Below are 23,347 nucleotides of genomic sequence, written 5' to 3' on the forward strand. Positions count from 1 at the left end.
TCCAGTGGATTCTGTCTTGAGCCTGCCAGTGCCTGAAAGTGTGATTTAGTTTTGATTAACTGATTTTAAATAGAGCAAACTATTCTACCTGTTTCTATCCCATAAATGCCCATCTACTTACTCAGATACTTGTGTCAAAATCTTTCCCTGGATGTTTCAGGTGTAGTAATGTACAGGTAGTCCTGGTCTACAATGACCTGCACAGCTAAACCCAAGAAATTGAAGAGGGGTGATGGGGGATAAGAAAAACACAGAGATATTGGAGAGCTGGGATCAGGTGGGACACTGCTCTCTGATGGAGAAAAAGTGGCTAAAGGGTTGGCCCAGCAAGTTTATTTATATAGGGTCTCATATCAAGAGGTAAAGGACTAGATATGCATTGTTTTTTGAACACTAGAAAGTTATAGGGCTAGAAACAATATTGTAGCTATTTCACTGTTGCAATGCCTAGGGCTTCCTGTGGCACCCAGGAAGCCCATTGTTCAAAGTTTCTACTAAGCAGGCAGGCTTGAAGCTTACAGCACTGATGAAACATTATTGTTATCTTGCTATGCTCAGAATCCTCTACCCCCAGGAGCTGGCATCTGAACTCAAAGCTGTGAGCTAAAGAATTCTATGGCAAGCACAGAATTCTCTCTTTTAACAGGGGTCACCATCAGCTGGGCCATTTTCCATTGGCACCGTCCCATGGAGAAATTCCCAGAAGTGGTGTCACCTCTGTCCAGGTGTCAGTTCAAAGCAATAATTCATTCACCACTCCCAACAGTGGTCTCTGTAGGCAAGATGATCAAGAGTGGAACCAGCAGCTCTGGGATCATATCAGAGAGAAACTTCGCTTGTGATTCTAAACCAGAACTGCTGCGTGAAGTACAAGAAATCATGCCTTTGCTGCGCTCTTTATGACCACAGCCCAGTCCAGCAATCCCCATTGTCATATCATGATGCCATCATTCTACCACGATGTCAGGGGACAGAGTGAAGTTTTAAAAGTGATGTCTTGAACTGCCTTTGCGTTAATATGAGAAGAAAAAAAAGACTTAAGGTCAGAAAGAGGTGTATATTGAGCATCCCAGTTTTTTTTTAAACACTGTTATTGTTCTTCTTATATATTTATTTTACTTATTTTTATGTGGTGCTGAGGATCGAACCCAGTGCCTCAAGCATGCTAGGCAAGCGCTCTACCTCTGGGCCACAACCACAGCCCAAAGCATCCCTCTTTTTTAGATGCAAACCTCAGTGGTCTCTTCTGCCACCCCTGGTCTGGATGCAAGATGTGGGGACCGTTCTCCCCATCCCCACAGACTCTCCAGAGAGCTGGTTCCTTCCCTTGGACTCTGGTGAGGTGGCACAAGCCCCCCTCCGCGTAGTTAAGAGGGACTCCCAGACCAGCCACTCAGCACCGCTGCTATTTTAGAAGTGGGTCAACAGGGAGCAAGGGGCCACACACCGGACACCACCTGGATCTGGGTACAGAAAGAGGAGGGGAGGGGCAGTGAAGAACCATGTCCAGCACTGGAGAAAGGGTGGACAGGGAGACCACCCTGGATCCTGTATAGCGCTTCAGCTGAACTGGACATCAACATCAATTGCACCTGCTTGGCGGTTGAGGTTTACTGGCTTGTGCACCCCATAAGGCCACCTGGCTTTGCTTTGCTGCTGGATTGAAAGGTCCCCAGGGGATTCAAGCTTTATCTGCCTCTGCTATATTGGATACCCGTTGGGCATGGCGAACCCTAAAGGAAACAGACTTTGTCCTGAAGTGAAAATAGCACAAGAGTGAATATAAAAAGTCTGTCAATATGGGCACGTGACAGAGAAGGACAAGGTAATAATAGTTCACCATGAGGACAAGCGGGACTTTTGTAACTTGGTTGAAACATGTGAGTCCAGAATCTGTGCTGGTATATAGGTGGCCATGATTTTTACTGTTTCCTTCAGATGGTAGAACAAAAAAACAACCCTTCCCTCATCCTGTGTGCCTCTGCAATAGAACTTCCTACATTGGTGTTTCTGCCAAATATTATTCCTTGCCCCAGTTCTGTCCGGTATAGTATTTTCCACTTCTTTGGTCAGGTTGAGAACATCTGGGTATTTTGAAGATGCTTCCCTGAGCATAGGAAGTTTTCCTTTCATTCGTCCAATTCTGTACCAGCCCGAGGTCCAAATGTTCTTCATCTTCATCAGAATCGGCTTCTTATGGTTAAAGGATTCTGTTGGGCATTCTCTTTTGTTCCTTGATTGTTGACTCACTCCCATGTCATTAATAGCCACCTATATGGTAATGACTCTCAAATTGCAATGCATAGTTCAAATTAAATTCGTGAGCCCTGGATCTATAATGATTAATTTGACTCTGGAGGCTGAGGCAGGAAGATTGTGAGTTCAAAGCCAGCCTCAGCAACTTAGTGACAGCCTAAGCAACTCAGCGAGACCCTATCTCTAATAAAACATTAAAAAGGACTGGGGAATGTAGCTCCATGGTTAAGTGCCCCCGGATTAAATCCCTGGTACCAAAAAAAAAGTACCCATAATGATTAACACATATACAATTTAATACGGGCCAGGCACAGTTCTAAGCCTTTGATATATATAATTCATTTAATTATCACAACAACATATACATGTGTATGTATATGTATATATATATATATATATATATACACATTATATACACATATATGTGTAAGTATATGTGTGTATGCATCTCTATATATGTGTATATATACATATGTGAGTTACCTATACATTCACACGTGTATATATATTAGTATATGTATATTATTATTATTCCATTTTATAGATGATACAAAAAGGTTATGTATCAGACCCCAGGCACCTCTAAACATCTCAAGTTGAACTTGTCCCAAATGATTGCCTTGTCTTCCCCTGCCAGACATGCTTCTCCTGTAGCATGTTTATTCGCAGTCAATAGTATCATTAAGTGTTATTTATATTCTGGGGTCAGAGGAAACTTGCTTTTATATTGATGTGCCTACTATAAGATTGTGAATAATGTGCTGCATTCTGAGATGCTTTCCCTACAAACATTTATGCTTGCAGGGTAGGGTTCTAGAGTAGAAGAATAATTTTCACATTTATACATTTGCAAAGACTTTTTTCTTCCTTTATAAATATTTTCTTATTATACAAATAGTAAGACTTATATGTCAACTATAGGGTTTCTGTATTATTAGGGCTCTCTAGAGAACCAGAACTAATAGTGTGTGTGTGTGTGCACGCATGTGTGTGTGTGTGTAATTGGCACATGCAATTGTAGAGTCTGGCAAGTCCTAAGATCTTGAGTCAGTAGACAGTAACACAGGAGAGTCATCATATAGTTCCAATCTGAATCTGAAGGCCCAAGAACCAGGAAAGATGATGGTATGAGTACTGGTCTGAAAGCTGGCAGGCTTGAGACCCAAGAAGGGCTACGTTTCAGTGAGTCCAGAGGCTGAAAAAGGCTGGCGTGCTCACTCAAGCTGTCATGAGGGAAGAGTTCTCTCTTATTTAGCCTTGTTCAGTTCAGGACTTCAATTGATTGGATGGGACCCATCCACATTAGGGATGGCAATTTGCCTTACTCGGTCTACCAATTTAAATGATAATCTTATCCAGAAATATCCTTGAAGACATATCCAGGATGATGTTTGATTAAATATCTGGGCACTTCTTGGCCCAGCCAACTCGATATATAAAATTAGCCATCATAGTTTCTCTCTAGTATAAAGGTTCTTTATGGAGTGTTTGTGCTGGTTTAAGGTTCTTTAACATTAATTAAAATAATCTTAAGAAACTTTTCAGATATGTGATTTCATGTGTGTTTCACATGCAGACTCTTTCCTGCAGGGCCTGTAGAACAATAAAGATAAACTTCAATCTGAAGCCTCTTTTTAGTTGAAGTTTCTTGAAGGAAATTCAACTCTTCTTCAGATGATATCCCTTGTTGTCTTGTTACCTTTTTATCAAGACTTCACATTTCTAAGACTTTTCCATAATGGTCTTCCAAAAACATTAGTTTTACATCTTCCGATTCTTGTTTCCGAAGGTTTTTTCCTGCTCTAGACAGTTGCTCATATCAAATCTCTGTTGAGTAGGTGATGGTGGATATATTTTATTCTCTGATGGATGGGGGAAGACAGAAATGCTGGTGTGTTTAAATGTAATTTCGAATGAGTCTAGAACACACTTCACCTCCACCAAAAAAAAAAAAAAATAGGTGAATTTTTGTGTGTTTACTTTTTATTCACCTGTTGTTATGGTTGATAATATAAAACTGCAAGCTATCTGTGTATCTGTGTCTGGGAGAAAAGCCTTTATCTCAATGTGTGTGTTTCCAATATTTTCCTACAGATATAGGGGATTAATAAACAGGATATAAAGTCTCATTATATGAATTAAGTAAGTTTTGAATTATACTTTTTTCCCATAGCTTTATTGAGGTAAAATTGAAGTAAAATAAAATGCACATATTTGAAGTATGCAATTTGATCAGTTTTAACATGTATGTAACCAATACAATCAATATAAAAAGCATTTCCATTACTTTTTAAATTTAAAATTATGCACACTGTGTTTCCTGCATGATTTATTACATCAGAAATCAATCACCTTAAGATATATAAAACCCCACCCCAAGTTTTGAACTATACTTCTGATAAATTTTTACATCAACAGTGATTATATTGCTCTATAGTTACTTTAGGTGATTTCTGAAGACTAAAGATCTCAAACTAAAAATAAAATGAACAAATTGTAGCAAGTATACCTGTACACACACACACACACACACACACACACACACACACACACACTGTTGCTGATGTTCTAAGTCAGCTCATTAGCACTAAGCAGCAGCTGGACCTGCGGTTGCCCTGCCTTCTTCTAGATTTTTCCTTCTGCTTCCCTATCAATTAGGTCATTGATTGGACTCTTCTGTGAAAGCAATTTCATTGATGGGTGTGTATAACTACCTCAACTTTCAACTAAAATATTAGAGTTAGAAAACTGTAAACATAACTACTTTTTTATACTCAAATGACATGAATCAATTATTGTTAGAACTTGAATCTGGAAGGTCTCACAAAGGCTCATGTTTCAGAGGTTTGGACCCTAATGCAGAAGTGAGGCCTTTGGGAAGGTGACTGGATCATAAAGATTTTGACCTCATCAGTGGATTAATCCACTGACAGCTGAGACTACTGGGAGGTAGTGGAAACTATAGGAGGTAGGGCATAGTTGGAGGAAGTAGGTCCCCATGGGTATGTCCTGGAAGGGTGTGTCTTACTCCCAGTTCTTTATCTTTTGCCCAGCTGCCAAGAGGTGAGCAGCTTTGCTCTGCTGCACCCTTCCACCATGCTGTGTCTGGCTTTGACATTAACATTTTAAAAGAATGCAGTCCTTTTGTTTTTAATACAAGTTGAGTATCTGTTATAGTCAGCTTTTTTTCCTCTGAGACCAAAAAAATCTGACAAGAACTCTATTGGAGGAGGAAAAGTTTATTTGACCACATCTACTTCCAGATATCCTGACGTGGGAATACTAAGAAGAAATATACAAGAGAGAGGGGAAGTAGGATATAATACCCCCACCCCCCAAAGCCAGTGTGTGATCAGAGAAATATCTCCTAGACTTACCCTACCACTTAACCAGCTCTGAAGTTAGAAACCACTGCCAGTCATTGTCCGTCTTGGCCTTCTTACTAGGACACCCATTCTTGATGCTTACCTGTGTGACCTGTTTATTGTGATGGCAGGAATGCTCTCCTCATTATAATCACTCAAGAGCCCAAGCTGATGAAACAGCCACCATCTCAAATATTGCTGGAAGGAAGAAAGGAGGAAGCCAGGGGGTTCTACTTCCACTCAATTTAATTCTCTAAAACGGTTCATGTTCCCCTAGTGAAGGCCAGGAAACACCATCACCATTACAGCTCTCTGTAAGAGAGGAGGCTTACTCTCTACATATCATTCTTACCTTTTTAAATGTGGCAAAAATCACAGTTTAAATACAGAATTTTGGAACCGTCAGTTATTCTTATCAGTGCTGGGAATGATGGGAACTATCCCAAAGTCAAAGTTCCCAGATGCCAGCCAATGGTCAACCTGATGAGCAGACCTTTCTAAACAGCTGTCTCAGGCTTGCTAGGTTACATCTTTTCTACAGGTAGGTTGCCACTGTTTTTCCCATGGTCTTTCGACCACTCATATTCATCACAAATTTGCTAATCAAAGTAACTAACTGGAATGTACCCAATAAAGATCTCTCTAGTATACATAAGCAATTTAGCAGATAAACAGAGCTAACAAAAACTCATGACTTACAGCCCCACACATGGCAAAAGTAAGCATATTTTTGTGTATGTGAGAGTATAAATAAACATTTCCTAGCTCCAAGGTTTTACATGGACCCAGGTTAATAAGAAGACCCCATTTCACAGATGTTTCAGAAATTAGTGTGGTTCAAGCAGAGGTAAGTACCTTTGGGGATTTTGCTGGAGTTATACGAAAAGAAGGTACTCTCCTTGGGATTGTGAATATTAAGCACAATAACTTGGAATTGCCAGTAGACATATTTGAAAATAAAGCCAATGCAGAGGAAACCTAGGAAAGATGGCGGTAAACAGTTCTTGACTTAGCAATGCCTGAATCTCTAGTTTCACCCTTTAGATTCCCCAGCCCTGTGAACTTTTCTGACATGATAATGTGTTTATGGGCAAATTGGTGAAGGTGGGAGGGAAGTAAGGTATGTACATTTTATGTATAGTCAACATAACCTAAGGAAAGATTATTAATGAACAGAGGTTAAAAATATAAAGAACACTTCTGTGAAAATATCTAAGTTTTGCAAAGCATTAATTGGAACTTCAGAGGAACCCATAAATGTCATACATGTATTACCAGAGGGGGATATCATTCTCCCTCATCAATAACTTATGGTGAGGGACAGCTCATGTGGTTCTGGGCTCTAAGATAGCCTAGTTGTGGCCTTAAAAGAAGAAGTAGGGTAAAGAAAGGATAAAGAAAATAAGGGTAAAGAAAAAACAGGTCTGTTCCAGGATTTTTTTTTTTTCTTTAACTAAGACTACACTCAAGAAAATGAAAACTATGACTTAAAATAACTAGCTAATTACCTATGGATGGAATGATGTTTGATATTTGTATCCAAACATTTCAAATAATATTTTACCTAGTTTAAACTGTTCTTTTTTATTTTATTTTTGGCAGTGCTGAGATTAAGACAGAGGCCTTAACAACTGCTCTACCACTGAACCAAACCCCCAGCCCAACTGTGTGTTTGATATGAAACCTCTTTCCTGCCCTTTACCCCCTTTACCTCTGCTATGTGAATGGTGCTATACCTGGCCTAAGGAATCAGCACTATTTGGTAGAAACTATCTTCCTCTACTCTGTAATCTTCTCGGAGACATTTGGGCTGTCAAGGGCATTCATTCCCCATCACATATCTCCAGAAGTTATAAAGCCCAGATAAACAGAAGTGTGATTGTTTTCCTGAGTGATAAGGAGATATTTTACAGTTGGTTTTTCTTTTCCTCTTAAAATGGGCTTAAATTAGGACAGTTTAAAAGCAATTTACAAAAATCTCTGACAATACATGTACAAACAACATCTTTATTGACAATAGAACAGATAATATAAGAACAGATAATATTGTTTATAGATAACCAAAACATTTAAAATGCAGATCATTAAAATTTCCAAGATTTATGTGGAATACAAACATGTAATTAGGTTGAACATTAGGTATAGAAAGGACAAATACAAAATGCAAAGGGCCAGAGTTTCCAGTAAAAGAGCAAATCCCTTAACACTAGTTAAAGTGCAATTAGGTTGTAAACTTGAGTCTCTGGAACTATCAGATAGCTCCTGCTTAAGTGATATTCAGAAGGAAAAGCGGCAGGTTCCACAAGGTCTCAAAGAAACTGCAAGGAACAGCACCAATGGAAGCAAAAGCAAAAAGTGAAAGCTCCATCTTTAAGATAAGTCAGAGAGCAGGAGAGTCACAGTTCTTTATTGGTAAACAAAAGGTGGGGAGATACTAAAGTAACTTCTACTGATTGATGCTTAGTCACTTGATGAAAATACAATTTAAAAATATAAACATTATAGAGAGAAAGACAGCATGCGACCTCAGAGTATTCATGAGCAGGCAGGTGGGAGCAGGCAGGAATGGGGGGCTGTCTACAGTGATGATGTGCGAAGTCCTCCATATGCATTTTCATTTAAACTTCATGACAATTTTGTGAGGAAAGGATGACTTATTCCCACTTTACAGATAAAGAAACCGAAACCCAGATTTAGTAGTTTTTTCAAGGTCACATAATTACTACCTGGGAGTGGCAGAAATCATACTCAACTTTGAAAAGCCCATGTTGGTCTTCTTTCATTAGTCAGATTTTGGTCTCCAAAATGAATTTATTTTCACTCAAGCTTTTGGCATACTAAAAAAGCTTAAATAACCGCAACTCTCTCTACAATGTATAGTTGCAACCTAGTGGTTAGGAGTATTTTCATGCATCATTTCCAAACTCTCATATTTCCCCCACCCCATTTTTTTCCTCTCTCCCAGTATTCTCTAACATTAAAAATAGTGATAGGACTATGGAGTTCCTGAGCCATCCCTCTGGGGGTATTTATCTGTCTTGTTCTGCTTTCTAGTCTAGCTTAGGAGGGTAACCACAATGGCTAGTCCCTAAGAAAGGATATGTTCACCATCATTATAACTTTCCATTCTACCTAATTTCTCTGGGTTTAATCTCTCTATCCCACCTGGATAGACATGGATTCTCTAGTGCAGGGGCCAGTTAACATTTTCTATAATGAGCCTAATAGTAAATTTTGGGGGCTTCGGGGAACATATAATCTTCTAAGGACTGAATGTGCCCCTCCAAAATTTTTACACTGAAATCTAATTACCCATGTCATGGTATTACAAAGTACGGCTTTTGGAAGGTGAGTAGGTCATCAAAGTGGAGTCTTCTTGAAGGGGATCAGTACACTTTTAAGGGGCTAAGGACAATGAGAAGGAGCCCTCTGTGAACCAGGAAGTAGCACATCACCAAACCCAAATCCTCTGGTGCCTTGGAATTCTCAGTCTCCAAAATTATTGAGAAATTTCTGTTTATAAGCTATCCAGTAAGTGGAATTGGATTGTAGCAGCCCCCAAGAAACAAACTCTGTTGCATAGAAAAGCAGCCAAAGACAGCATGTAACTGATGAGTATGGCTGAATCCCAACAAAATTCAAGGAAAAAAGCAATGGGCCAGACATGGTCCAAGAGTCCACACCATAGCTTGCCACTTCCTGCTCTAAATCATACTGATTAAGGTGATGAAAGACTTGAGCTACTTTTCCTATATTGTGTTAAGTAAGCTATTTTCCCACCCTGACCTTTGAACTCTTAAGCCTTTCCACTTTGGCTCCCTTCCATGTTTCTATTATCTCTTCCTGAAGAGGTCTTTCACCCTCACTGCTGGATTTATACTCCATTCAGCTTCATGAGAGTGATCCCCATTATCATCACTTCTTTACACCCTACCCCCTAATTTTCTTCAATCATAAAATTTATGATTCCTATTGAGAGGAATAATGTGGAGGGGGCAAACGTATGGAATGGAAGGTAAAGATTCAGAAGAGAAGAAGGAAATCTGTGATTATGTTTTTGTCCCCCTATAGTTTTCATATAACATATAAATAGGGTAACAACAAAAATTGCACATGTATAGTGTTTTACTAGATATTAATTTGTACTACTGCTTTTGTTTCCAATCTTGCCACTGGTCTTTGGTCACCCATGTAACTTATGCTAATATGCCTCTCTGATTTTGTGCCTTGCCCACTTTCTTAAGTAAGGGCTCTGGGACAAAGACCAACTGACATATAGAGAATAAGAACAATACCAAAAATATGGGTAAGTATACAGGTCAGAAAAAAAAAGTAGTAACTTCTTCATGAAGAGCAGCTGTTAACCCTCAAATGACTCACTTGAGGGCCGTTTCATAAGCTTTTTCCATACCGAACAGGAAAGTTTGCCCTGGTGCCTCACAGTTGCTTAGGTTCTCTTCTTGACTGGAATCCTAAATAAAAATAATAATTGAATTTATCAACTTTTCAGATTCTCAATATTCTACGGCTTTTTCTAAAGGTGACAGAAAGCTAAATAATATATAGAAATGAAGCCTCCCCTACTTTGACTACAGAAAACCAAGGATTCAATCAATGACAAGGTTAAGAAAAGATAGACTTGATTAACAATGACAGTTAAGATTCTGACCCACTCTCTACTTCAGGGTAACTCTCAAGGAATTGGAAAATGCAGGAAAATCTTTCAAATGAAGGAAAAAAAGTATTTAAATCTATGAACAACATAATCCACGTAAATGTAATTAGAACTTGCTGTAAATACATTTTAGTTATGTTCAGCAAATTAGACAGCAGCCTTCAAGGAGGAGGAAGTAAATCCTAAGAAACTTCCTACTTTTGGCCTTATAATTTCTATGGCTAAAATAAAAGAAATGGTACCCTGGAGAAAGAATATATATGCATATATAGGAGTCTACTTTGGATTCAGAGTAATCTCATCTTTCTGATGAGGATATGAAATTTCAGCCTAAGTTACAAAATAAAAATTTTCTTTCAAAGTGAGAGGGTACAACAAGCCTCTGGCATATGACCATGAAAAAGGGGAATGGGATCTATGGGTGAAATTATATATTAGGCAAGTGAAATTATATGCATATAGCATTGGCCTGTGCACATTATGGGTCCACCTAAACACTCAGATATTAACGCAGCAATAAAATGTACTTACATTTCTTCCCATTCAGTAATTTTTCAGGGTTTCTCTTCTATGTGAGTTCTTTGATGTCTGAAGCGGGATGAACTACACTTAAAGCTTTTCCCACATTCATTACATCTAAAGGGTTTCTCTCCTGTATGAGTTCTTTGGTGTTGAATAAGAGCTGATGAATGAATGAAGGCTTTTCCACATTCACTACATTTGTAGGGTTTCTTTCCAATATGAATTCTCTGATGTTTAGCAAAATTTGAGCTCCGGCTAAAGGTCTTCCCACATTCTTGACACTCATAGGGTTTTTCTCCAGTATGAATTCTCTGATGCTGAACAAGGTGCGTGCTCTGACTAAAAGTTTTCCCACATTCACTACACTCATATGGCTTCTCTCCCGTATGAACTCTCTGATGCTTAGTAAGGGATGAACAATGGCTAAAGGCTTTACCACATTCTAGGCATCTATAGGGCTTTTCTCCAGTGTGAGTTCTTTGATGTTTAATGAGTGCTGATGAATGAATAAAAGCTTTATCACATTCATTACATTCATAAGGTTTCACTCCAGTATGAATCAACTGATGCTGCACAAGATGTGTACTTCGGTTAAAACCTTTCCCACATTCACTGCATTCATAAGGTCTCTCTCCAATGTGAATTCTCTGGTGAATTGCAAGGGATGAGCTTTCCGTGAAGGTTTTCTTGCATTCACTACATGCAAAGAGAATTCTAGTATGAGTTCTCTGGTGTTTAGTTAAATTAGCTCTGTGGCTAAAAGATTTCCCACAATCATTACAAGTATAGGGTTTCTCTCCAGTATGGACTCTCTGGTGTCGAATAAGCACTGAATGGTAAGTGAAAAGTTCACCACAGTCATTACATTTATGCGGTTTTTTCTCTTTATAGGTTCTCTGTTTTTTCATTAAATTTGATTTCTGTTTCAATCTTTTCCCAAGTGAGTGAAAGGCATAAGATCCTTTGGGAACTCTGTCTTGAGTGATAAGAACAGACTTCTGACCAAAGGTTTTCCAGTATATATCACGCTCATGATCTTCATCTTCAGGAAGTGAATTCATGTGGGTAAACATTTCTCTCAAGTGTTTCTCCTGATTTTCTTGCTGATTTTCTAACCAATTTTCACATTCAAGAGCTGTTTCCAAGTTGGAGTCATAGACACTATTTCTTGCCAGTCTGTCTATTATTGCAATTGGATGTGATTCGTCTTTGGAAAAATCTTGAACTGAAGATGAATCTTTGCTCTCAGGTAAAGTCTCCACGTCTGAAAGACATTGGAAATGCATATTTCCTTCATTTTCTGTGCTCAAAAAAAAAAAAAAAATAGCAGTTCTGTAATAGGTTAAGAGTTAATGAAGGTAAAAAGCACAAATTCAAGGAGTAGATTTGAATTTTTTGGGGTGATTTACAAAAGAGAAGCAAATAGAGGGAAACAAATGCTCAGTGTATGCAGAGAAAACAAGTATACCCTATCCAGGAGAATCGGAAGGTAGGAAAGATGACAAGAAAGGTAGGAGGAGAGATGCAGATGAAGCAATACATCAGTGGATGAGCAGGCAATGATTACATTTGGATCAGAACAGGATCAGTAAAAAGTGCTTTCCAGTTTTTTTATATATATAGAATTCCTATTGCTGTAATAAATATTGGTAGTTATCATCTTAGTAAACAGTTACAATTTCTAGGTTTCTGGTCTTTTAATCCTACTTATGTTCAGTTCTATTACCATTTTAATATTCCCAACAATGCTTTTATAAAGTTTCTCATCAAAAAATCCAAATATATGATATGAGGTGACAGATGAACAAGGCTATTCACTACAACACTTATTAAGGCTGTAAAAGAATGTTAACAGTTCCAATACCTAATACAGAGAAATGACTGAATAAACTATAGCTTATACAATGAGTACTACGCAACTTTTAAAAAATGAGAAAGATTTTTATCATATTGCTATGTGATCTCCAGCATATATTAAGTATTTTTTTAAAAAGCAAGTTGTAAAAGAATGTTGTATAGTTTGCTGCTACTTTTTGTGTCAGGAAAAGGAGAATGAGATATATTATTTGGTTGTATTTTCAAAAACCAAGGAAAGATTGGATGGAATACAAATCTAATGAGTGACAGACCCAGAATTTCAAGGATTATCTGATTCTGGAGAAACTTTTCTCACAATTTAGGTATATATTGTTTAACCAAGTCAGAATTTCTGTAAGAAGTGAGTTGAGGATATTCACTCATCAGAAGTATTTAAGAATATTAAATTGTATGTTCAAGTGGCCGGCATTGTAGCTCAGTGGTAGAGTGCTCACCTAGCATAGGCACTGGGTTCAATCCTCAGCACCACATAAATATAAAATAAAGATACTGTGTCCACCTAAAATTTTTAAAAAATACATATATTAAAAATAATAAATAAATTGTATGTTCAAAACAGGGGGAAAAAAAAGACGACAAAGAAGAAAAAGAAATGGCTGATAATAGATATCACCATAACTTATAGTAAGGAAAATTTAGTGTAGTCAGCTTATAAAAATTACAAAGCTGGGGAGAAACACTGGCCAAATTATAATGTTACATTGTGTGCATATATGAATATGTAACAGCAAATCTCAACATTATGTAAACTATAATGCACCAATAAAAAATGTGGAAAGAAGAAACAAAACAAAACCAAGGAAAGATAAATAAAAAAACTAATAAAAATGTTATCTATAGGGGAAATATCAGAACAGAGGAGAGAGGGCAAATATAGGTACTGAACCTTTCTAAATATATACCTAAAAAAATATATTGAAATTGTTATACCCAATGTAAATCATTTTAAAATGATGGAATAATTTAAACAGTGATTCAAAAGAATAAACAGATCAGTGAAATAGAAGAGCAAAATCAGAAATAAACTGTATTCTTACAGTATATGGAACAATTAAGGATAATAGAAAGGTGATATTTCAGTCAGTAAACAATATTTCTTTTTCAACAAAAGGTACCATGACAACTAAGAAGAAAATTAAGTTAGATTTCTTATTCCATATACCAAATACATTCTACTTATTCATTTATTTACTCATCTGTCTATCCATTTTATCCAACAAATAACTACTGAGTATCTACTACATGCTAGACTATGTGCTAGTCACTGGGGAAAATACATTTACCCCTTATGCAGATATAAGGACAAAGAATTTAATATAATCTTTACAAGTAAATATCAAACAAGAAGCCATTGAAATGTTCTAAGCAAAGGGATGGCATGATCCAATTGATTTTCAAAACTCTCTCACTGTGGTACAGAACGAAGTACATGGGGGTAAATGTGGAATCAGGGAGATTGTCATAGTAATTTAGGCAAACAAAAATAAAATGGAAGGATATTAACAGTGAAGAAATATTTAGAATATAATTAGGTAAGTATAATGGAAAACTGGATAAGGGAAGGAGAAGGAAATATAAAGACTTCATAGATTTCTGGCATGTATGATTTGGTAGACAGTAAGTATCATTAAGACAATTCTTGGAAAAGGATCCTGTTGGGAAAGAGGAATTTGGGCATATTTCAGACATCCAGTTTTGAACACTGTGAATTGAGGAATCTTTGACATAAGTAAACAGAGACATGAAGTAGTCACACAGATGTTCAGAACACAAGTTCTGAAAAGAGATCAAGGACAGAAATACAAATGTGGGAATTATCTGAATAGATGACAATTGGTGATAAGAGTGATCAGACGACCTAAGTGAAAGTAGAAGCTGCAAACTGATGACCCATCTGCCAAATCTGACCTCAGGCATATTGTGTTTGGCCTTCACCGTTTATACAAGTTTTAAAAATAATTTGCTAACATCTAAAAAATAAGGGTATGTCACATAGAACCAAATTTTAGGTTTCTCTGGGGGAAAAAAAAATGAAAGCATACTGAAGGACAACAACCAGTTCAAACAAGGGTTGACAGCTATAGTTTGCTGCTTATTTTTCTTAATAAATTTTTATTGGAACATAGTCATATCCATTCATTTACATAAGGCTGTTTTTGCACCATATGTCAAACTGAGTGGATACAGAGACACCATCTGTCCCATAAGGCCTAATCATTTATGACCTAAATTTTTACATAAAAAGCTTGCCAGTCCTTGAATTAGAGCTAATGGAGTAATGGCCACTTCTTTCAGTTGAGGCACATGTTCCTCTAATTTACCATTCTGACCTTGCTTCCTTTGCTTATATAACCTCCTGGCCCATGTTAAGCACTCAAATTTATGACTCCAGGAATACAAAATGAAAGGGAGATTAAAATCAAATCTTGAACAATCCAAACATTAAATTGTTAAAAACAACCAAAAAAAGAAAACTAAGAAGACACACCAAAAAAGCCAAGAAATGATTCCAAGTGAATTAAGGATTTAAGGAACAAATATACTAGAGAACACAGGCAAATATTTATGTAGTCGTGGGATGAGAAAGGACTTCAAAAGGCAGAAAATTAAAAATATAGAATATTAAATTTGTTCATCAAAAAGTATTGCAAAACTGAAAGGAAAAACGTGTGCAACTAAACAAAGGGTGAATATATGAAGCATTCTCAAAGATCATTAAGAGCAATATTTCTCCCCAGAAAAGAAGTGGTAAATAGACAAGTCACAAAGATAGAAAGGCTTACTAGGATTAAACAGACATGTATCCATAATCACAGAGAAAGATTTTTAAAACTCCACTATTCCAAAGAACAGAGTTTTAAAAAAGAATATTCAGGAAGGATTTTATGAGATATAACATGTTTATATGTGTATTCTGGAGAATTTTCTTTATGAGGCATAACATAGTAAACATGTACTTTTTTCCTTTAGGAAAAATCCTTCCTAAATCATCTTTATAAAAATATTTTTTATATTATTTTTTAATGGTACAGTGTTGGAGCATAGATAGATGAGTAAACCAGAGAGCTTAGAAATAAATCCAGATACAAATGCAAGTATCCAGGGGAATAACATCATTTCAAATATCTGATAAAAGATAATTCAATAAATTATCTTGGATTATGAACTGTAAGCTTGGAAAAAGATAAAATTAGCTCCCCATTTAACACCATATACTAAAATAAAAATCTGTAAACAAAATTTGAACTCTTTAGAATAAAACAGATTATCTTTCTAACATTGGATTAAGCAAGACAATTTCCAAAAAACTTAACTATTAAAAAAAAAATCAATAAATCTGTCCTTAAAATTTAAAAATTCAATATGCTTAATAAAATAAAGCATCCAAGACTGGAAGAACCATTTTTCCCCCTGCTGCCATGTATTAGAGTCTAAAATAAATAACTCAAAAAGAAAGATGTTGAACAGTCAAATTTTTTAAAAAATAAACAAAGGATATTAATAGGCAATTCACAAAAGAAAAAACCCAAATACCCAATAAGCAAAAAGTGCTCCAACTCAGAGAAATGAAAATTTAAAAACACAAAATAGCATTTTGGACCCCACCAGACTGACAAAAATGAAGTCTGATAACATCAACTGAAAGGCTAGGGTGGGTGTGGAACCAGACAATTCCTAGTAAAACTAACATGTAATTGTTTTTCCAGTTATTTACATTAACCCCAACCCTTAAGATGAACATGTATCAATAAACAGAAGACTGCAATTGTTACTAATGGCAAAAAAGTAAAATTGAACTATTCACTTTATTCACACTATGGACATACTCCATATTAGTCAAAATAAACAAACATGACTCATTAACATAGGTTAAGCAATAAAATATAATGTATACATATACATACACATGTAAACACTGGAATGATACACACAAACTTTGAGATATACTGATTTTACAGAAAGAAAGAATGTAAGGATTGTAACTGAATTTCTAATATGTTTTACTTCTTAAAAAATAAAAGATATTACACACATTCAAGAATGGCTAAAATGAGTCATGTGTGTGGTGACACATGTCTGTAATCTCAGCAGCTTGGGAGGCTGAGACAGGAGGATCTTGAGTTCAAAGCCAGCCTCAGCAACTTAATGAGGCACTTAGCAACTCAATGAGATCCTGTCTCTAAATATGGATTGGGGATGTGGCTCAGTGGTTAAGCATCCCTGGGTCCAATCCCTGGTATCAAAAAAAAAAAAAAAAAAAAAGAATAGCTAAAATGAAGACAAGTAGTATTATGTGTTGGTAAGTATTTGGAGCAACTAGAACTCACATCTTCTGGTAGGAATATAATGGGTATGTTAACTTTGTAAACTTTGGCAATATGCATAAAAAATGAACATGAACCTAATCTATGACTCAATAATTTTACCTGTATGTATATATCCAACAGAAATGCTTGTATCTGTTTATAAAAAGACATGTGAAAGAATGAACATTACAGCACTATTCACATAACCCAAAACTTGAAGCTATCAAAATGCCCATCTTTAAGATAATAAATAAATAAATAAATTGGATACTGACATAATGAAAGACTAAATGATAATGAGAATGAATGAACTACAACAGGCCACAACATGGATGTATCTCAAAGTTAACAGTTCAGTGAAGGAAGTCAGACACAAGAATATGTACAATATGAGTCCACTGATATAAGAAGAACCATCAAAACTAACCAATGACACTCTAAGTTAGGATAAGGTTACCCACGGGAGGAAGGAGGTGACTAAAAGAGGACACAGGGGTGCTTTAGAGGTACTGGTAATGTTGTTTTCTTGATATAGGCAGTAGTTACATGAATGCGTCTTGGTTTGTCAAAATCATAGCATTTATAGCATTGATACTTATGTATTTTATACTACCAAAAAGAAAAAAAAGAGGTAAATGAAGTAAAATATTAGCATCTATATTTAATATTGGTGATGAATACATGTTATTTTATTTTCTGGACTTCTGTGTGTACTTAAGATGCTTTAGAATTTAAAATAAAATACTTAAAATAAAGGCATATAGGGACTTCTAATATTCTTCCTTAAACATTAAAAAAGTACCACTTATTTACTATTTTGCTGAATATTTCTGAAGATTCCCATCTATGTGACTCACCTGAATAGCTGCATTTGGGAGTTTTTCTCTCAAGCTTTAATGGTTCTTTTCCACTGTCCAAATTGTAATTCTCAGGTTTGGAAACTGGAAGCCCTATTAATTAAAATTAGAGAGGAAAGGAAAAAAAAAAAAAAAGAAGAAATGGAGAAATGGAACTTAACTATTTGTGATAGGCATAAAAATTTATACTGCAATATAATCCTAACCCCATAATCTACAAAGACAAAATGTTATAAGAAGATCCAGAAAAAGGGAGGATGGGTCTCTAAATGGAGTTAGAAATATATGCAGTATGAGTTTAGGTCTGGTAGAGAGTGAAACTGGGTTTGTCTCTTTATTTACTTATTTTATGAAGAAATTTTACTCTATATATGTATAATCTGCCAAAATACTTACTGTCATGTATAACCAAAAAAAACAAATAAAAAATAAATAAATTTTAGACCAATCTTGCAGATTAGTTCTTACCTTAGAAAAGAATATGGGGAAAAAGTAGGACCTCAGTGGTACCACAAAATTGTGACTGTGGTCACTGGAGTTTTTGTCTACTAATGTTTTTCTTTTCCTCCTTTTTCAGTTATTGGAAGGTACTTTCACTGAGAATTTGTTACATGAGGTTTGGGAAGGGCTACTAGTCCTTTCTATCTCTCACACAAACATGTACATTTTCTTTTTTTTTGGCTCAGTTCTCTAACTGCCAGTGGCCATCTCTGCTATATAGAGAGATCCTAAGAATAAAGCTAATATAGGGAAAAGTCAGGTCAACAGGTTAAAAATAAATAAATAAATAAATAAAATTCCTGATGATATATTTGATTCCCTGAATCAAGATTTCTCCCATTTTAAAGGTAGTTTGAATTAGGCTGTCTGTCCCATGAGTCCTGATATACAACAGCCATAGACATTTCACAAAGATCCTGCAGCAAAAATAGATTTTTCTCAGTTGGAGTTATAGTTCAGTTGTAGAGTGCGTGCTTAGCATGCTCAAGGTCCCAGGTTTAATTCCCAGCAAAAAACAAAACAAAACACTAGAAACAGATTTTTCTCTAATCCCCAAAAGAACGGATACTCTATGAATTCTGAATTCAAAAATGAGTGCAAAAATGAAGCTATTTCTTTTTCAATGAAGTAATGATATCCACATAAGCAGATTTCAGAGTCATGAAGATTCTTACAAAGTGAGACCAGGTTCCTATAGTTCTCCAGCATCATATCCCTTTGTTTAGGATCCAGCTTCCCCCACTCCTCTGGAGTAAAGTCCATGGCCACATCCTTGAATGTCACTTTCTCCTAAGACACAAAACAGACTTGTGTTTACCATCTTTTATTTGATAGCTTGCTTTTCTCACACACACCCACACCCACACCCACACCCACACACACATACCCCAATGTTCAGCTGGAACTGAAGCAAAGGCCTGAGATAACATTCAAGAAGGGAAGTGACAAGTATTCTAACAGTGTTTGGAATCTGAATATTCTATGTACAGTCACTGAATATCAAATGTGGGCCAGGCGCACTGTGCAGGTCTCAACATAAGAACCAAATGAAATAAGATCATGGTTTCTCCTTTAAGAGATTACATTTTTTATGGGGAGTAAAATATTACCAACCAATGAGTTAACAATTTTGTTTGGCAAAGTAAACAAAATATAGGTAGAGAAAGAAAGAAAACAGGTCTACGTAATTCCCCTGTGAGTTCTTAATAAACACCTGAGGAATCAATTTTCAGAAGATTTATCGCAATGTAGAATTTGCAAACAGAAGATATGCAAACATTGGCAGTGAGCACCAAACCCCATTAAACGTAAATAATTCAAGGTAAAAGGTATTAAATTAAATAAAAAATAAATAAATAAGGTATTAAATTGGAAAGTGACTGCAACAAACTAATTAAGATTTAACACACAGAGGTTTATGTGTAAAATACCATTCATATTTTGTTTCTATAAGAAAAAAGATACAAAAATTATAAGGAGGTAGAAACATATCAGTATTGAACATGCCCTTTAAGTAAAGTCATAGAGAATGGGAATAATAGTCAGAGGCTACAAGAACAAACATATATAAACAAGCCTTGGAAAATAATATTCTATAGTTTCTGCAATGGTACAGAAAATGCCTTCTTTTTAAACACTCATGAAGCATTTGTAAAAACTAACAAAATTAATTTCAATAAATTCCCAAACAGAACAGAAAAATGACAGATGATAATAAAAAAACCATCAGAATATAAAAATAATAATGAAATAATGTAGACCCCAAAGCCAAATAGCTAAAACTGTATTTAGAGGAAATTTCATAGCTTTAAACACTTTTATTTCATTTAAAAAATTATGTAAATAAATGAAAGAAGCATACAAAACAAGTTAATAATAACAAATTAAGGAACATGAAAAGAACTATAGGATAAAAGCAGAAATTCTGAGAACAGAAAATGAGAAGGAAAATCTGAAGGTCAGCAGGGAATGGTGTTAGACCATTGTTAATGTCCTATTTCTAGAAAAAGAAATAATACAAAGTAAAAATGTTGACTTCTAGAGAATCTGGACAAGATATCTCTGTATTCTTTGCAACATTTCTTATGTTTACAGTTTTTCCAAAGTATAAAGTTTACACAATGGAAATAATCTGAGATCTAAGAAATAAAAGCCAGGTGCTATGGTGAAAGCCTACAATCTCAGCAACTTGGAAGGCTGAGGCATGAGGATCGTAAGTTCAAAGCCAGCCTCAGCAACTTAGCAAGGCCCTGAGCAACTTGTCGAGACCCTGTCTCTAAATAAAAAGGGCTGAAAACATATGAAAGTTAAAAGAAAAACATAATTATCCATTGTACACCATCACATAAATTTAAAAATTCCTAACATTTACCATAGCTGCTCTTACACAGGGAATTAAATTCTAACAGTAATTTTACCCCTTCCTAAGCTTCCCTTTTATAACACTCATTTGAACTATTTGAGTATTAATTACCTTCTAATCACTTCATAATTTAAGGTGTTTTTTCCTCTAGAGAGAAATGTAAATTTTAAGGAGCATTCATCACATTATCTTTAAAATAGTTTCCCATATTACCAAGCACAGAAATTAGCATGGTAGGCCAAAGAAGGGAAATGTTGCTTACCTGCCTGTAGAGGGACAATAAAAATAGGTGGAGATTTGAGGTACTATGGAAAAGTATAAAATATTTCCTACCAAGTTCATTAATCTCTCAGAATTAAAACTCAGTTCTCTAGATGGGCTCTAGTAAAAAAAGAAACTTTTATCAAAAAGAAGGGAGCACACCTGTACTCTGAGAAATAAGGTGGGACTTCTATCACCATTAGACTCACACTCACCTGTGATCTGGCTGTGAGGCACATAGCTGCCACTTCTTCCTCTTCTGTGTTCTTCTCTTGGCAGAGGGGGGAATCCTGGGAAGACATGGCTAAGGGCAAGAAAGCAGTCATGATGGGGCTCAAGATGCTACTTAGACACATAAGACAACAAGTCTAAAAAATTCCTCCATCACATTAAATGTGCCCCTTATTAACATTGAGACTGAAAGGACACCCCCCCCCAACAACCTATTACCTCCAAGAATTATGGAAAATGCCCAGGAATGTTGCTATACCAGACTTAAATGCATTGCTATAATCATATCACATTCTGGAAGGTGGTCCTCTCTGATCTAGAAATTAGAATAATTCAGTGAATTTCCCAGTTCAGTCTACACAAAATTAGTATCATAGTTCATCATATCAATGGTTCTCAAAAATTACTCTAAAAACTTATTTAAAATGTAGATTGCTGGACTTCACTTCAAAGTAATTGTCACTGATTGAGTATGGAGTGCAATCCAAAAACCTAACAAGCACAGATAGGAAGTTTAGGGGGAATTCTGATGCTAGGTCACAGAACAAACTTCAAGAAACTCTGGTCTAGTAGTACTGAAAGTCAACCCTTGCCTTCTAGTCTGTTTTGCATGTTAAACACCACCATCACCAAAACAAACAAAAAGATCAAACCCGCACTGAATTTAAATCATAGGTAACTATAGAAGATACAGTGAAATAATGGGTGTGGAGAAATTTTTGTCAACCACAAAGCTGATTTCTCAAATCCACTGATGGGGACTAGAATGGAATAATCATTTGAAAGGAAGAGCAAGTGAGAAGAGTGGCTGTAGCTGTGCTCACATCTCAGATTAACATTTCCACTCTTATTTTGGGGGCTGCTTGGAAGGGTCCATTGTGCACCAGGTTGCAATGGAAAGGACAGGGGATGATCCTGTACCAAACTCTCTACACTCAAATAGCCCACCCATCCACCAAGACAATGGAGACAGACAGTCCTCTCTGCCAATGGCCACCTATTCCGAGACAACCCTTTTCCCTCCAGGATGAAGGACTCCACCCTTCCACCACAGAAGTGCAACACTTGAGCAATTCTACCTTTTTTCTCAGGCATTTCGGCCAAATCTGTCTCCATGATCACCACCTCCTCCATGTCCAGATTTCTGCTTTTCATCCAAAAAGCACACCTCAGTGGACAGAGCAGTCAGAAGTCCCGGGAGCCTCGGGTGTTCCTTCCTGTCTTTCCTCTGGGGGCTCTGCGGAAATGTCTCAGTCAGAATCAGGTCGCTCTCTCTCTCTCACGGTGGAACCTGCCTCGGTCCTACAGAGCGGGAGGAAACCCGAGGACAGCATCCCTGAGAGTGGGTCCTTAAATACCTGTCCCTGCGCTGGGAACGATCCCTGGGGGGGGGACAGAGCGTCCGAAGAGATGGCGCTGGAGCTGCCGCCAAGGCACAGGAGCATAGACAAATCCGTGGCGCTCAGGACATTCGCCCAGGACCCACGACAGCCCCGCGTGCTCCGCTCAGCTCCGCGCTGCCCGCCGGTCGCGCACCGACTGGCACCGCGCTAGCACCCGGGGCCGGGGGGGGGGGGGGGGGTTAGGATTCAGGGTAGAGCGTGAGGGGATGGGGTCAAGGTCTGCCTTCCACACTCCTTTCGCAAAGGAGCACTCCAGTCCCGATTGGGCACAGAACGACCCCCCGGGGCCACCGCCCAATCCAAACGCGGAGTCGGGGTATAGGTAAAACCAACTCACCTCCCATCCCGGGCCTGACAAAGGGTACGAACTTCTCAGGCCAGCTCGGAGTCGCGCATGCGTAAGAAGCCGGGGCAACGCCGACCAGCCCCTCCCACCCGGAACTACGATTCCCAGAAGCCCTTGCGCGCCGTCAGGCCCTTTGCTCGGCAGGTGGGAGGGAGCATGCGTGCCTGGGCTGGGAGAATCCGAAGCACGACTAGTTTCTTCCCTGTTGCTAGAATATAGGGCATCGTCTCCTGTGTCGGATCTCCAGCCAAGGGAGGAAGGCAGCTCCAGAAATACTGACCCGAATTGGCTGGACTTTTTCACGCCTTGTCTACCCATGTGCACAATGCATAGGATTGCAGAGTTCAATGCAAAATTATTCTGTTGTACAGTATATTGGAGTG

At 37.2% G+C, this 23,347-nt stretch overlaps 1 protein-coding gene across 4 annotated transcripts in view; it reads right to left on the reverse strand.

Moving 5' to 3' along the window:
- Znf286a (zinc finger protein 286A) overlaps positions 1-23,006 on the reverse strand; it is a 50,847-nt gene extending 27,841 nt beyond the window's left edge. The window contains exons 1-7 of one of the 4 annotated variants that reach the window (XM_071603784.1): positions 22,956-23,006; positions 22,295-22,517; positions 21,200-21,288; positions 19,036-19,150; positions 17,861-17,953; positions 10,906-12,118; positions 6,125-6,130 (exon numbers count right to left, since the gene is read on the reverse strand). In XM_071603784.1, the coding sequence (XP_071459885.1) occupies positions 6,125-6,130; positions 10,906-12,118; positions 17,861-17,953; positions 19,036-19,150; positions 21,200-21,288; positions 22,295-22,370 (1,592 nt within the window). In that variant the 5' untranslated portion in view covers positions 22,371-22,517; positions 22,956-23,006. Of the gene's footprint in view, positions 1-6,124; positions 6,131-7,608; positions 10,094-10,827; positions 12,119-17,860; positions 17,954-19,035; positions 19,151-21,199; positions 21,289-22,294; positions 22,518-22,955 lie in introns of those variants that run through there. The other 3 variants (XM_071603783.1, XM_034635177.2, XM_071603782.1) reach the window with 3 other exon arrangements.
- Positions 23,007-23,347: the final 341 nt, after the last annotated feature.

This window comes from Marmota flaviventris, chromosome 17 (genome assembly GCF_047511675.1).
Source record: "Marmota flaviventris isolate mMarFla1 chromosome 17, mMarFla1.hap1, whole genome shotgun sequence".
Classification (NCBI taxonomy): Eukaryota; Metazoa; Chordata; class Mammalia; order Rodentia; family Sciuridae; genus Marmota; species Marmota flaviventris.